Source organism: Anomaloglossus baeobatrachus, chromosome 1, assembly GCF_048569485.1.
Source record: "Anomaloglossus baeobatrachus isolate aAnoBae1 chromosome 1, aAnoBae1.hap1, whole genome shotgun sequence".
Taxonomy (NCBI): domain Eukaryota; kingdom Metazoa; phylum Chordata; class Amphibia; order Anura; family Aromobatidae; genus Anomaloglossus; species Anomaloglossus baeobatrachus.
This window is the reverse complement of record NC_134353.1, coordinates 307,401,524-307,419,007: the sequence shown is the minus strand read 5'-3', so window position 1 is coordinate 307,419,007 and position 17,484 is coordinate 307,401,524. Positions and strand designations below refer to the sequence as shown.

At 40.8% G+C, this 17,484-nt stretch overlaps 1 protein-coding gene across 2 annotated transcripts in view; it reads left to right on the top strand.

Moving 5' to 3' along the window:
- Positions 1-17,484, top strand: part of CCSER1 (coiled-coil serine rich protein 1) — a 1,289,205-nt gene that overhangs the window by 492,634 nt on the left and 779,087 nt on the right. For both annotated transcript variants that reach the window (XM_075337134.1, XM_075337126.1), the window contains exon 5: positions 13,485-13,611. In XM_075337134.1, coding sequence (XP_075193249.1) covers positions 13,485-13,611 — 127 coding nt within the window. The remainder of the gene's footprint in view (positions 1-13,484; positions 13,612-17,484) is intronic.

The following is a 17,484-nucleotide window of genomic DNA, read 5'->3' as shown; positions in this document are numbered from 1 at the left end:
TTTCTCTCTTTCTTTCTTTTTCTCTCTTTCTTTCTTTCTTTCCTTCTTTCTTTCTTTCTTTCTTTCTTTCTTTCTTACCATTCCTCTGCCCCTTCCACTTTCTCCCCTTCACCCTTTTTTCCTGTGTGACAGCAGACTTGTGTGTGTATGCAGTACTGTGTGTAGCGGAGCATTTTGTTTACTATGCCTGAGCAATGTTGTGTGTGCTGCAGAGTTGTGTGTAAATATACTATTTGTACAACAGAGTTGTGTTTAATTACAGTGCATGCAATAGTGTCATATATATTGGAAAGCTACTGTATATGCATAATGTTAGTGCGCATGCAGCAGCCAGGGTCACCTATGTGGCTAATTGTTACTCAGATGCTTCTGTGGCGTCCCTGAGGGTACAGTAGCCACAAGGTACTGCGCCTCAGTTAAGGTGCGGTACCCATCTAAGGTGAGGAGGAGGGTTAACCATCGGCTTGGGGCAGACAGGGGGGGCTATCACGAGACATGGGACTTTCCAGGTACCAGGACAACCATCTGGGGGGCAGGTACCACTTGGGGTAGAGGTAGGCACAACCATCACACAAACTTTAGTCTAGTTGGGTCCACAGTTCTGGCAACACAAACCACTCGGGACTCTTCTTCTTCTTCACAGGGCCCGAGGCTTGGAGCGGGAGCTCAGCCCGGGTTCATCACTTTTAACGGAGACATCCTGCAGAAAGGACACTCTCTCTCTCTCTCTCTCTCAAACACTGGTGGTGGCTTTTCGATTCGCCTGGGATTGACCGGAGCTCGCAACGGCAGAGACTAGTACATGGGGTGCAGCATCCAATCAGTGAGTAAAGAAACTTGGAAGCTGCTGACTGAGCCACTGATTACTGACGCCATCGCCCCGCGCTTCGGCGCTCCCAGGGACTGCCATTCCCAATTGCACCACTGCCATCCCCCAATATCCTCCTGGGGCCCGCTCTACCTGTGAGGAGAGACAACACCTCAGCTGCATTAACAATGGCCCCAGCGAGGATGCCTGCGGCAGCAGCTAAACCACAGGTGGCATCATGACAAACCATCTCAATCACCCACATCTCCCTCTCCATTTTGTGTACTCCTCAGGGCAACAGAACCGGACAAGGCCACCCGTGACATTTCCAGACCTGATCCAGAATTACCCAGCTAAGAGTAGGCTGACCCCCTGCCCCATGGGGTACTACACTTCCACTCTGTGCCAGTCATTGCACATGCTGTCCATATAGCACAGGATCCAGTTAAAATTGCTTATTCGTTACCCACAAAGTTCTTCACAGCGTTGCACCCCTTTACATCTTCATCCTCATCTCTGTCTATCACCCTACCTGTTCTTTTTGCTCCGCAAACAACTTTTGACAAACATCTGCACTAATCCGAATCTCCCACTCTAGACTCCAATACTTCTCCAGAGCTGCACCAATCCTCTGGAATGAAAACAGAAAAAAATCAAGATATTCAGCTTCCAAAATCCATGTTCATTCAAATTTATTTGTAAGTGTAAGGGGTACTTTGCACGTTGCGACATCGCTATTGCAATGTCGTCGGGGTTAAATCGAAAGTGACGCACATCCGGCGTCGGTAACAACGTCGCAACGTGTAAAGTCTAGAAGCACCGATAAACGATCACAAAAGCGTCGAAAATCGGTGATCTGTGTAGTGTCGGTCATTTCCATAATTTCGCTGCAGCGACAGGTACGATGTTGTTCCTCGTTCCTGCGGCAGCACACATTGCTGTGTATGAAGCCGCAGGAGCGAGGAACATCTCCTACCTGCGTCCTGCCTGCCTGCACTGAGGAAGGAGGTGGGCGGGATGTTTACGTCCCGCTCATCTCCGCCCCTCCGCTTCTATTGGCCGCCTGACGTCGCTGTGACGCCGCACGACCCGCCCCTTAGGAAGGAGGCGGGCAGCCGGCCAGAGCGACGTCGCAGTGCAGGTAAGTGTGTGAAGCTGCCGTAGCGATAATATTCGCTACGGCAGCTATCACAAGATATCACATCTGCGACGGGGGTGGGGACTATCGCGATCGGCATCGCTACAATCGGCTAGCGATGTTGCAGCGTGCAAAGTACCTCTTAGACACACCGGCCACCAGACAAACTACTGCTATGCACAAACACTGACGCGTTTTGACTTACAAAGTCTTAATAAAACTTTGTAAGTAAAAATGCGTTGGTTTTTGTGCATAGCAGTAGTTTGTCTGGTGGCTGGTGTGTCTTACACTTACAAATAAATTTGAGTGAACATGGATTTTGGACATTGGAGATCTGGATTTTTTTTCTGTTTTACTTCATTGAAGGCTTGACATGGGGGGCTCCGTGCATTTCATTTCCATGCGGAACAGGTGGAACTAGGACTGGAGAGTGATTCTCTCTATCCTAATCCTCTGGAAAGCTCTATTCCAAGAAATTAGGATGAACCACAACTTAAACAGCTTTAGACACTCCCTAACACACATTTTCTTAGGGTGGTCTATCACTTTCCCTAATCAAAGTCTGCTTATATTTAGCCTCTCCATAATTTCTCAGAGCATTATTCTCCATAAAATTGCACCGCACCCAAAAGCATTACAAAGATTGGCTGGTGACCAGCTCATGCAGCCTTCATCTATCCTTCATTTCTTCAATATAGCTGGACCGTCATTATAAATAAACACCTGTGCCTTGTCACCTCAACCTCACCCCATTGTAGATTGTAAGCTCTTATGAGCAGGATTGTCATTATTTCTGCTTTAATTATTGCATCTTCTATAACTGTTACTTATGACTGTATGTGAAACTGTCAATTGTAAAGCGCTGCAAAATATGTTGGCGCTATAGAAATAAAGATTATTATAATTATAGTGCTACTGGAAAACACTAAAAGTAGCTGACTGTTAACCTGGCTAACTATTGCCTTCCTATACTACTGCATAGGGCTCCCTTAAAGGGAATCTGTCAGCAGGTTTCTGCTTTGTCAGACGGGAACAGGATGAAGTAGAAGTTAAAACAGATTTCAGCAATGCATCTCTTTTTAAGCTCCATGCTGTCGTTTAAATGATTATTTAACACTAGGAGATTATCAATGCTAGAATTAGCATTATCATGCCTGGGATTATTATTGCTGGGAGCAGTGCATGCCTGGTAGCCCGCCAAGCCCCCTGGTGTGGGTGAGGTTAGCTTTTGCATCTCTGTTGCATCACTAAATTTAAAAACTCTGATTGTGTCAAAACCGCTACACCCAGCAATCTAAGGCATATATTGTTGGATTTAATGTCTCTTTCCCTACCTCGTACTGCTCTCAGATGAGGTAGCAAAAACCTGCTGACAGATTCCCTTTAAGCTAAAAGTTGAGTTATTACTGCAAAAGACACTTAAGTAAAACCTGCATTTTTTTTCCTGTGGCATCAATTTTTGGTGGCTTTGCAGCTTGTGTCCATATTTTAAATTGTATGAATTAATATTACGTGGCTTCTAAGAGGAGGTAGCCTGAATAATGGTCAGATCATATCTTTTATCTTCTTCATGGTTTTTGAATCCTGAAGTGGCTAAAAGAAGCTCAAATAGACTGTACATATGCACAGCAAGGCATTTTTACATTGTTATGTATATCTTCAGTATCTTTGGTGGGTTTCTCAATGCTTTTTCAGCCATGTTATAGAATGTATCCACCTGAAACATACAATGATCCCGATTAATGAACGCTTTCTTGCCAGAATTTTGTCTGAAAGCTTTGAAAAGTGACAAGGCTTAGGCATCTACACTCATGGTGAAAATTGTTGGTACCCCTTGTTTAATAAAAGAAAAACCCATAATTGGTTGAATCTGACAAAAGTAATAATAAATAAAAAATCTATGAAAATGAACAAATGAAAGTCAGACATTGTTTTTCAGCTTCCACAGAATTTTAAAAAAAATAAAACTCATGAAATCAGCCTGGACAGAAATGATGGTACCCTTAACTTAATATTTTGTTGCACAACCTTTGAGGCAATAACTGCAATCAAACGATTCCTGTAACTGTCAATGAGACTTCTTCACCTCTCGACAGGTATTTTTGCCCACTCCTCAACAGCAAACTGCTCCAGTTGTCTTGTGTTTGAAGGTTGCATTTTCTAGATGACATGTTTCAGCTCTTTCCAAAGATGCTCAATAGGATTTAGGTCAGGGCTCATAGAAGGCCACTTCAGAATAGTCCAATGTTTTCCTCTTAGCCATTCTTGGGTGTTTTAACTGTGTGTTTTGGGTCATTATCCTATTGCAAGACCCATGACTTGTGACTGAGACCAAGCTTTCTGACACTGGTCAGCACATTTCCCTCTAGAATCCCTTGATAGTCTTGAGATTTCATTGTAACCTGCACAGATTCAAGACACGCTGTGGCAGATGCAGCAAAGCAGCCCCAGAACATAACAGAGCCTCCTCCATGTTTCACAGTAGGGACAGTGTTTTTTTTCTTTATATGCCTCATTTTTCTGTCTGTGAACATAGAACTGATGTGCCTTGCCAAAAAGTTCCATTTTTGTCTCATCTGTCCATAGGACCTTCTCCCTGAAGCTTTGTGGCTTGTTAACATGTAGTTTGGCAAATTCCAGTCTGGCTTTTTATGTTTTTGTTTCAACAATGGTGTCCTCCTTGGTCAACTCCCATGAAATCCACTTTGGCTTAAAAACAACAGATGCTGCGATCTGACACTGATGTTCCTTGAGCTTGAAGTTCACCTTTTAATCTCTTTAGAATTTTTCAGGGCTCTTTTGTTGCCATTCATATTATCCATCTATTTGATTTGTCATCAATTTTCCTCCTGCGATCACATCCATGGAGGTTGGCTACAGTCCCATGGATCTTAAATTTCTGAGCAATATGTGCAACTGTAGTCACAGAAACATCAAGCTGCTTGGAGATGGTCTTCTAACCTTTACTTTTACCATGCTTGTCTATAATTTTCTTTCTAATCTCCTGAGACAACTCTTTCCTTTGCTTCCTCTTGTCCATATTAAGTGTGGTACACACCATGTCACCAAACAGCACAGTGAGTATCTGTAGCCCTATATACAGGTCCACTGACTGATTACAAGATTGTAGATACCTGTGATGCTACTCACACCTCGTAGTGGACATACCTTGATTTAACTTTTGCTATTTTTTTGGTGTTTTTACATCAGTTTCTCTTAGCTGCGACAAAATAGGCAAAGTAGAGGCAGGATAGAGGAACAGTGGGGGTGGGATGCCACAGCTTGTCTAATTTATGATGAGCTTTGGCTCCCCCTATGACAGAAATCTCATTAAAGTACCTGACTGGAGAAGGATTTGTGGCATAATGCTCTTCATGAATCAGGAGCGTCCTATTCCAACATGCCACCTCATCAAGACAGGAGCGAACAATGTGGGTCTTGATGAATCGTGTCCATTGTGAGCAGATACTTGCCTATAGACTTAAAACATCCAGGCGGTCCAGGTCCTACTCAACTATTAAGTTCTAAAATATCTTCGTATAGTACTGCAGCTATACACAGGGAGTAAGGATCTGATTATTAGAGACAGGATTAGTCCCCACAGAAAAGGTAAAGGCAATTTTATACAGCCTGTGCCTTCGATATCACAGTATACACAGTGCTGAACAAGTGCTGTGAATGCAGTAAAATGAAGCACTGACATCACTTCTCCATATATGTTTGTCAAATGATCGCTCTGCATAGGAAGGGAGCAATAGCTGCTGGGTCAAAGGAAACATAGACAGCTCTCCTATGAAGGCACTTGGGTGTATTTCCCTCCCAACTGGGGCTAATATGCCATCCATGGGAAATAAGATAAAAATTAAACATGTATTAATATTGACATGCCCTCTAAAAGTCTTTCATAACCCTATGGGGGGCACAATGTGTAAAGCATGTGAAAAATAAATTAATGAATAAGAAAAGAGGATTGAAAAAAATTATATATATATATATATATATATATATATATATATATATATATATATATAAAAAGTGATATATGACACTTTGATATAATATAAATTATTCAGTGTACAGGCTTGGGTAACTGTAAACTTGGTGCTTCCCCAAATATGTCAACACACAGCCATTAATGTCAGAACCGCTGGCAATAAGAGTGAGTACACCCTTAAGTGAAAATGGCCAAATTGTGCCCAAAGTATCAATATATTGTGCTGACACACTTATTTTCAAGCACTGCCATAACTCTCATTGCCATGGAGTTTAAGAGAGCTTCACAGGAGCCACTTGAATCGTCTTCATCCTCCATAATAACATCGCATAGCTAGTGGATGTTAGAAACCTTCTGTTTGAGGATACCCCACAGATGTTCAATATGGTTAACATTTGGAGACATTCTTGGCCAGTTCAGCACTTTTACCCTGAGTTTCTTTAGCAAGGCGGTGGTTGTCTTGGAGTTGCTATAATGTTGGAATTCTGCTCTGTGGCCCAGTTTCCGAAGGAGGGAATCATGTTCTGCTTCAGTATGTCACAGTACATGTTGGCATTGATGGTTCTCTCAATGAACTGTAGCTCCAAACATCCATCAGCTCTCAAGCAGCCCCAAATCATGATACTCCCACCACCATGCTTGACTGAAGTCAAGATACACTTGTCTTTGTACTGATCACCTAGTTGCTACTGCACATGTTGGACACCATCTGAGCCAAATAAGCTTATCTTTTTCTCAACAGATCACAGGACATGGTTCCAATGATCCATGTCTTTAGTCTGCTTGTCTTCAGCAAACTGTTTGTGGACTTTCTTGTGCATCATCTTAAGAAGAGGCTACCTTCTGGGACAACAGCTATGCAGTGTGCGGCGTATGATCTTAGCACTGACAGGCTGACCCAACTGTACTTTAGTTTTGTCCGGACCTTAGAAGATTGTTCCTAATGAATGGAGTTATGATCAGCTCATTTATTACAAATCTTAATTTAGGTATAATATGTATATACTGAATTATCGTGAGAATTTATATAAATTTTTCTTGAAAAGTTGGGTACTATTACAATTCCTCAGCCAGTGTACTTATTGCTTATTAGCATTTATAATCTTTTTCAGTCTATGCTATGAAATATTGTAATTGTTGAGAAAATGCAATTTAAAGTTTGTTTGCAAATGAAAAATATTCAACCCAAAAACGTAATTAAATATTATTGCAGTTTTATATGTGCATTCTAAGGAAAAAATATTAAGCATATTTTTCAGCAGTTTACTGCACAAATGTTCTTCTTAGTTAATATTTTTCTTACTGTACTAAAAATGCTAATAAGTAACATTAATGCATGTGAAAAATATATTTCTTCTGAATTATCTTACAAGAAACATAACATCTTAGCATTATAGTGGGAAGCCTCCCTTGCGGATTGAATTTATTCCCCTTTAATGTCTGTAGGAGGGAAATGGTATATACAATTAATTATACATAGAAGAAAATTACATTTAATTTGGGCACACATAAACAGAACATGCAGTATTGATGTTGATGTCGATATTAAATGCTTCGCTAACTTACTTCCTTTGGTGATATTAGCATATTACTTATGTAATACCTGATTGCTTTCAAGTATGTGTATTGATTTGTTTTTCACAATGTTTATGAAAAAATACATTAAAATTATAATTTGAAAAATAATAATCTGACAAATACGTGTAATAGGATGTTAACTAATGCAATGCAATTTATACACATTTCTGTTGTTATTGAAAGCCATTTCTTTTACACAGTGTACTCTATACTTTATGCAATAACTAAAACTGTGGTATGGTCTGACAATATGTATACGGAGAAAAAAACAGTTATTTTTCTATGTTGAAAATAAAATAAAAGTAAATTTCTTTAATATTTATTTAGAAAAGTCACGTAAAATTTAATAGATATTGTTATCAGGTACAGTGTAAACTTGACCTTTAATTTCTCGAAAATTGTGAATTTATGGCACGCAACTAAAGATCCTGCTCCTGCAATATGGCAGAAGCAGGTTGAGTCTCCATCTGTCAGACACAGCAGGGGATCCTGAAGAAACTACTGAAATGGTATATTACAGCTTTGGCTAGCTACTCTAAAGTGCTAGGTAGTGGATAGACACATCGACATTCCGGATGCTTCTATTGCACCTAGCATCCATCGCCTGTCTAGCATGTCATAGCTACTAGGACCTGGCAGAGCCTCATCACATCTGTTTCTAACTTGTGTCATAAGGGGTTACTTTCCACTAAAGTTGGGGTTATTATGGGTGCCCTATGTTATAGTGGAAAAAGAAAACTGAAATTAAAGTGTGACTTCTATCCGTGCTGCTGAGAGAATGTGTTTTTTCCTGATGAAAAGGTTGAAATACCTTGAAACGCGCCAAAAATAAACCACAAGAATCATCTGTGTTTGCCACAAGTTTAACAGCGTGGATAGAAGGCATAATTTAATTCCATTTTTCTCCTGTTTTATCCCTCGTGTGAGCTGTGGTAGCTGACTCACCTTTGAAGTTTGTGCTGTGCAACCAAATCTGGTGAGCACTCAACCCTCATCTTCATCTTATCCATTTGTACCCTATTGTGCTTTTCTTGCTCCTCAGCTTTTTTTCTTAAATAGTGAAAAAAATGCATAGTAAAGGAAATAAAAATATGTTCTCCACAATGAAAAAAAGCCTTCTTTTGTGTTAAATACAGTCTAGCCATATATATGTATGTGCGTATATCTATATATATATACAGGGTGGGTGATAAGTATGAATACACCCTGGGTGGGCCATAAGTATTGATACACCCTGATAAAAAAGATGGCCGCCATGGGCATCACCCAACCTCAAATGTTTGGCCCCTCCCATGTACTAATATACCATAAACGGGGAGGTGATATCAGCAACCACTTCCATTTTATCAGGGTGCATCTATTATTATGGCCCACCCTGTGTATATGTAGAAATCTATCTATCTATCTATCTATCTATCTATCTATATATATATATATATATATATATATATATATATATACACACCAAAATTACCATTAAAACCTAGATCATTCATTCAACAGAATATTTGGTGTGAATTGTGAACATTAAAAAATAAACACAAACAAATTAAATTTAGATTTTGTTTTAGTTTGACAAATTAGTTAGAAAAACCACAAAGAACTATATAAAAAAAACACCAAAAAGGAGCCAAGACAAATGATATGTGTACACACAGAATGTGGTGAGCCTTCCTCATAAAGATGGCTGCAGCCGAGGTGCAAGATGCTGATGTCACAGCCACTCAACCTCCACACTAGGGGGGAGGGGCAGCTGCTTAGCATAAGACATGCACACTAATAAGGCTTGCACTGGGAGCCCATCATATAATGAGTGAAATGCACAGTGTCTGAACTGTGACCTATAAATGACGCCAGAAACCCAGGTCAGGCGGGCAAAACAGCACTATATAGGTGCATCTCGCACGGATACACGAGACGCACAGTGTCTGAATAATGGCCTATAAATGACGCACAACACCAGGTCCAGGCGGGTCAGTTAGCACTGTGAGTACATAACACATGACAGGCTCACCATTTAACCACCTGAATTCAAAAGGTCCACACACATCCTGCAAAAATGGATAAAATGTGCCATACCTCAAATAGTGAGATATTAGTTTATATTTTGGCCCAAAATATGTAAGCTCGCAATCCATACGTCAAGGATTCTCACACTTGCGAGTCCCTACACTGAATTAGTTAGAAAAACTACAAAGAACTATATCAAAAAACACCAAAAAGGAGCCAACACAAATGATATGTGCACACACAGAATGTGTTGAGCCTTCCTCATAAAGATGGCTGCAGCCGAGGTGCAAGATGCTGATGTCACAGCCACTCAACCTCCACACTAGGGGGGAGGGGCGGCTGCTTAGCATAAGACATGCACACTAATAAGGCTTGCACTGGGAGCCCATCATATAATGAGTGAAATGCACAGTCTCTGAACTGTGACCTATAAATGACGCCAGAAACCCAGGTCAGGCGGGCAAAACAGCACTATATATGTGCATCTCGCACGGATACACGAGACGCACAGTGTCTGAATAATGGCCTATAAATGACGCACAACACCAGGTCCAGGCGGGTCAGTTAGCACTATGAGTACATAACACATGACAGGCTCACCATTTAACCACCTGAATTCAAAAGGTCCACACACATCCTGCAAAAATGGATAAAATGTGCCATACCTCAAATAGTGAGATATTAGTTTATATTTTGGCCCAAAATATGTAAGCTCGCAATCCGTTCGTCAAGGATTCTCACACTTGCGAGTCCCTACACTGAATTAGTTAGAAAAACCACAAAGAACTATATCAAAAAAACACCAAAAAGGAGCCAAGACAAATATGTGCACACACAGAATGTGGTGAGCCTTCCTCATAAAGATGGCTGCAGCTGAGGTGCAAGATGCTGATGTCACAGCCACTCAACCTCCACACTTGGGGGGAGGGGGGCTGCTTAGCATAAGACATGCACACTAATAAGGCTTGCACTGGGAGCCCATCATATAATGAGTGAAATGCACAGTGTCTTAACTGTGACCTATAAATGATGCCAGAAACCCAGGTCAGGCGGGCAAAACAGCACTATAGCGTCTCGTGTATCCGTGCGAGATGCACCTATGTAGTGCTGTTTTGCCCGCCTGACCTGGGTTTCTGACGTCATTTATAGGTCACAGTTCAGACACTGTGCATTTCACTCATTATATGATGGGCTCCCAGTGCAAGCCTTATTAGTGTGCATGTCTTATGCTAAGCAGCCGCCCCTCCCCCCTAGTGTGGAGGTTGAGTGGCTGTGACATCAGCATCATGCACCTCGGCTGCAGCCATCTTTATGAGGAAGGATCACCACATTCTGTGTGTGCACATATCATTTGTCTTGGCTCCTTTTTGGTGTTTTTTTGATATAGTTCTTTGTGGTTTTTCTAACTAATTCAGTGTAGGGACTCGCAAGTGTGAGAATCCTTGACGAACGGATTGCGAGCTTACATATTTTGGGCCAAAATATAAACTAATATCTCACTATTTGAGGTATGGCACATTTTATCCATTTTTGCAGGATGTGTGTGGACCTTTTGAATTCAGGTGGTTAAATGGTGAGCCTGTCATGTGTTATGTACTCATAGTGCTAACTGACCCGCCTGGACCTGGTGTTGTGCGTCATTTATAGGCCATTATTCAGACACTGTGCGTCTCGTGTATCCGTGCGAGATGCACCTATATAGTGCTGTTTTGCCCGCCTGACCTGGGTTTCTGGCGTCATTTATAGGTCACAGTTCAGACACTGTGCATTTCACTCATTATATGATGGGCTCCCAGTGCAAGCCTTATTAGTGTGCATGTCTTATGCTAAGCAGCTGCCCCTCCCCCCTAGTGTGGAGGTTGAGTGGCTGTGACATCAGCATCTTGCACCTCGGCTGCAGCCATCTTTATGAGGAAGGCTCACCACATTCTGTGTGTGCACATATCATTTGTCTTGGCTCCTTTTTGGTGTTTTTTTTATTTAGTTTGACAAATAAAGTAATTTGTAAAAAAAAAAATGATAAAAAAGTCCCTGGCTTCTAAAATATGGAAAAACAAAAAAAAAATGGCTGCTAGTTTTAAATTCTTAATGACCTATGAAATACTTTTTCATCACAGCTCACTAAAGAAAGTATGACACTGGCTCATGGGTAGAGGTGAGCAAACCCAAAGTTTGGTGTTCGTACTGAACACACACTTACAAAAATATTTCAGGTTCAAAGGTTGGGTGCTTTACGTAGGATTACCATTCAAGCGAGCATCTTTGCGCTTGGTGCTCAGCCCAATGTGAGTTGCTAGCAGTGTTTGAATGGCTCTAGCTAGGGGTAACAGCAGTATCATTGGATTTAGTGTGCACCAAACAAAAATGGAAAAACTCTGGCCTCTTGTACCTGGAAGATCTGTTTATGGCTGGCTGTATGTGGGCGGAGAGCCAAACTGCCCAATTAGTGACTTTTAGTGGGGTTCAGGTGAAGTCCAGGTCCCAAACCGAACTTTATTTAAAGTCCGGCTGAACCCACAGAACCAAACTTCCACAGGTCCACTCATCTAAACTCATGATCTAAGCTCGCTTCGTATCAAGTATATGGTGGTTATTTACATACTTGGAACTTGTCAGTAACTACAGAAGCCACAGCTTGCTCCTATCACTGTACCTTAGTTGTTTAAATGGCATTGGCTCCTGATCTCCAGGAGCTTAGGAATTATCCTGAAAGTTGAAAGCCCCTGTACTTGTAATCTTGATCCTCCCATGGAAGCTTAGCCATGGGATGGGCTTTATAGCAGATGCAATATGGTGGTGTTGCACGTATAGGATAAGCAATTGAATCATCACAGAATCAAGTTACCTAAGAAAAATAAACGCTAAAAGCAAAAGTGAAAAATAAAATGTTTTAAAAAAAAATATATATATATATATATATATATATATATATATATCTCACATTAATAAAATGTAAAATCTTCCCCATTCCCCCTTCAAAAGTAATTATAAAAGAAAATCATTTCATATTGCTGTGTCCAAAAAATCTGATGTATAAAAATATAAAATTATATAAACTGTGTTACTTTAAAAAGAAAATAGGAATGGCAGAATTGCCATTTTTTTATTAGCGCATTTTCCAAAAATTCTACAAAAAGCAATCAAAACGTAGTATATGCCCCAAAATGGTATCAATAAGTCATCAGCTTAGGGCATCTAAAACAAGCTCAGTCACAAACAACTTTATCAATAAGACAACAAAAAACTTTTGGATGTCAGAAAATGGCAACACAAACAACATTTTTGGTTCAAATCACTGAATTAATTGTCACAAATAATATACAATATATATATATATATATATATATATATATATATATATATATATATATATAAAATCAAGTGTGATATTGTCATAAATGCACTCAAAGAAGCCAAAAAAACAAGGGCAGAATTGTTTGTTTTGGACTTCCCCTCACTTTTTAGCACATTTTATGGTAAAAAAAACCATAGTGTTATCGATCCCACAAGAAAACAAGCCCTCATATGTTGATGGAGAAGTAAAAAAAAGTCATGGTGCTTGTAACAAAGGGAGGCAAGATGAAAATAAAAAAAAAAAAATTCTGGGTCTTTAAGAGGTTCAGGCCCTTTTATGCCTGGTCAGTAAGGTGTTAAAATAAACTCAGGCATCTTATAATATCCATGGATAGAGGGATCTTACTGTGCTAGTTTTATCGAGAACTCTAGGAAAATCTAGGATAAAAACTCAGTTTTACTACGTCACATAAATGCATTATATATGGTGGCACACAGAAATTCATAGCATGGGGTTGCGACAACCTTTTGTTCTCCTGTATAGTCTCTGCACACAGCACTGTTGTATACATGAGGTCATATAATAAGTACATTAGTGTCTTATCTCATCACTAAAAACAAAATTGCATCTAAAATTGCACCCTTTATTCATCTCATTCTAGTCTGCCGAGAAGACTCATACCAGTCCATAGTATCATGTTCAGCAGTGGTGCTTTCTCACATGGAACAAGCCAGTGAAACAAATAAATCGAAAGAAGAAGAACCAAAAACGGTTGAAACTACAAAAAGGTAAGTGTTTTATTATGTATTAGATTACATGTACATGAAGTAAATGTAACAATTAATTATGAGCCGCATTTTTTGATAGTGAAAATAGTAAACTGGACATCTCCTTTATATGGAATAGATTGCTGTGAAACCACCGTCATGGCTACGCCAACGTCACATAACAAACTGGCCATTTAGATGAATGTCGATTGCTTGACATGAACTTGCCACTTTCAATGGCTCTCCACCTTGGCTGTCTTGAGTGGGAGACCCCTTTTCCTTCAAGATGACCTTAGGCTCTAACAGGGTCATATGGACAGGATTTGTGTTCATAAGAAAATCTTTAGGGTATGTGCACATGATGCCTTTTTCAAGCTGAATTCATCTGGAATCTGCCTGAAAAAGCCCTACATAAGTGCCCTTGAAAATGAACATTATGGACAGCAGTGTCAGACTGAGATTGCTATGCAGTTGCTGCACTTATGTCACTTATTTTCAGGGTTTGGAAACCTTGAAACAGGTAAAATAAGTGCTATGCTCATTGTTCACCAAGAAACTTTATGCTCTCTATACTTAAAGGAAACATGTCATGTAAAAATGATATTAACCTGCAGATATGGGGTTAATCTGCAGGTTAATAACATTTCCAATCTGCCTGGTGCCTGCACTTTAAACCTCACTGCTGGGAGGAAAAGAACTTTAATCCTCCTGGCAGCATTCAGTTTTCAGTCACGGGGTGGTGACGGCGCAAGATCAGTCACCACTATGTATATGGAGAGTGACGGCACAAACCACCCCCCCACACTGACTGACAGTCTCTCATCATTGGTACCTGCTTTCTTTTAATGCGGGGTTCAATGTGCAGGCACCGAATAGGTTCAAATGCTATAAAACTGCAGATTAACCCCATATCTGAAGGTTAATAGCGTTTTTACACATGACAGGTTTCCTTTAGCAGCAAAGAATAAAAGCTGTTGGTGGATGAGCCAGTAAAGAATGAAAGCCACTGGTGGCTGAGCCAGTAAAGAATGAAAGCCACTGTGGTGGCTGAGCCAGTAAAGAATGAAAGCCACTGGTGGCTGAGCCAGTAAAGAATGAAAGCCACTGGTGGCTGAGCCAGTAAAGAATGAAAGCCACTGTGGTGGCTGAGCCAGTAAAGAATGAAAGCCACTGGTGGCTGAGCCAGTAAAGAATGAAAGCCACTGGTGGCTGAGCCAGAAAAGAATGAAAGCCACTGGTGGCTGAGCCAGTAAAGAATGAAAGCCAAAGCCACTGGTGGCTGAGCCAGAAAAGAATGAAAGCCACTGGTGGCTGAGCCAGTAAAGAATGAAAGCCACTGTGGTGGCTGAGCCAGTAAAGAATGAAAGCCACTGGTGGCTGAGCCAGTAAAGAATGAAAGCCACTGGTGGCTGAGCCAGTAAAGAATGAAAGCCACTGTGGTGGCTGAGCCAGTAAAGAATGAAAGCCACTGGTGGCTGAGCCAGTAAAGAATGAAAGCCACTGGTGGCTGAGCCAGTAAAGAATGAAAGCCACTGGTGGCTGAGCCAGTAAAGAATGAAAGCCACTGTGGTGGCTGAGCCAGTAAAGAATGAAAGCCACTGGTGGCTGAGCCAGTAAAGAATGAAAGCCACTGGTGGCTGAGCCAGAAAAGAATGAAAGCCACTGGTGGCTGAGCCAGTAAAGAATGAAAGCCACTGGTGGCTGAGCCAGTAAAGAATGAAAGCCACTGGTGGCTGAGCCAGAAAAGAATGAAAGCCACTGGTGGCTGAGCCAGTAAAGAATGAAAGCCACTGGTGGCTGAGCCAGTAAATAATGAAAGCTACTGGTGGCTGAGCCAGTAAAGAATGAAAGCCACTGTGGTGGCTGAGCCAGTAAAGAATGAAAGCCACTGGTGGCTGAGCCAGTAAAGAATGAAAGCCACTGGTGGCTGAGCCAGAAAAGAATGAAAGCCACTGGTGGCTGAGCCAGTAAAGAATGAAAGCCACTGTGGTGGCTGAGCCAGTAAAGAATGAAAGCCACTGGTGGCTGAGCCAGTAAAGAATGAAAGCCACTGGTGGCTGAGCCATAAAAGAATGAAAGCCACTGGTGGCTGAGCCAGTAAAGACTGAAAGCCGCTGGTGGCTGAGCCAGTAAAAAATGAAAGCTGCTGGTGGCTGAGCCACCTCAAGAAAGACAGCAAAGCTACTGGTTAAGCCACCTATGGCAAATGACCACTGAAAACTGAACTTGTGTCTAAATTATACCATAAGTTCATAACCCTATTGATAAGAAATGCACAAGTTTTTATTCATATAAAATACTACTAAATCCTATTTAACTGCACCTATTGAATGTTCACTTTTGCAGTCTCAATTACAGCAGCGCCTGTCTTTTCTGTATTCACAAAGAATTCTCTATAAAAACAAACCTTTCCGTAGCTGACAATCACTTGTAGAAAACGCTGATGAACAGGCAGTTCTATATGAAGCCATTATGTGGTCAGGAATCATATTTCATATGGATTGATTTTTATAGAAGTGAAAACACATTGTTATACCAGAAAAAATGATGACTTTCGAGTCAGCAGATATTATCATTGTGTAGGAAATAACATGTCGGTTAGCATTGACTAGAGAACAAAACTGGACATAATTAGTAAATAGCATGTGTTTATGGGTAAATGAGCTGATATTTTATACTTTTATAAAGTGCTACTTTTCTTTGTTAGTTGATCATAATTTATTAACAAAAAAGACAATCAAGGGACTTTGGTTTAGCCAAATTACTGTGATGTTACACCAGATGTGGTTACAATTAGTTGTCAAAGCCACTACCACACATGATGCTGGGATTTATATTCTCTTATCATTACCCTTGGGCTTCCTGATGATCCGATGACGGGCGGGGAAACGCGTTGAGGCCATGTAAACAGCATCAAACTGAGGGAAGTACATTTTTTGTCCCCATTGTATATTGATAGACATGCTGTAAGCTGATTGAGGCAGCAGATGTCCTTTGTTTGTGTTCTGTGCCTGGAAGTTTGTCTATTGGGGTATTAATCCCTTAATTGGACTCTAAATGGAGTATTATACTACATATTGATAACTGAGATTATCGGGCACAGGCACTATCCTTGTATTGGCAGGGTTGACTAGGGAGAGTGAGGGTCAGCCGTCGAGGAACGGGGGCGCCCAGTAAAGTTAGGGCGTCACACCCTCCGTTGTTAGGCAGAGCCAGATATAGTGATATATTAGGGGCACTTTGGCTCAAATGAGCTTGGGACTGCCTTGTTCTTTATATCTGCCTCTGTTATGTTATTATTGCTGTACCCGTTTTCACAGTAGCTCCCCTAGTTCTCTGCTCTGTGCCTGCAAAGTTGTGATTTGAGGTATTTTTCCTCTTACTGAGTTTAATATGGAGTATTACACCATATGTTATTGAAAGTTTTGGGTACAGAAACTATCATCATATTGGTAGGGTCTTAGTAGGGAGAGTGAGGGTCAGCCGTCGAGGAACGGGGGCGTCCAGCTAAGTTAGGGCGTCACACCCTCCGTTGTTAGGCAAGGCCAGACATAGTGACATATTAGGGTCACAATAGCATAAATAAATTCTGGTCTGACATTTTATTGCCTACGAAACCTGAGGGTATATGGCTGTACCTGATCCATAGTAGCTCCCTTTTTATTGTTTGAGTTTTTGGGATTTTTTCACCTGGGCGTTTTTATATGAACTAATAAAATTGATTTTTTAAAGGGAATTGTATTGCACACTGGTTAAACATATTTTGAACATTCCCATCAGTATTTGTAATTGTTAATTTAGCATTGACTAGAGAACAAAACTGGACATAATTAGTAAATAGCATGTGTTTATGGGTAAATGAGCTGATATTTTATACTTTTATAAAGTGCTACT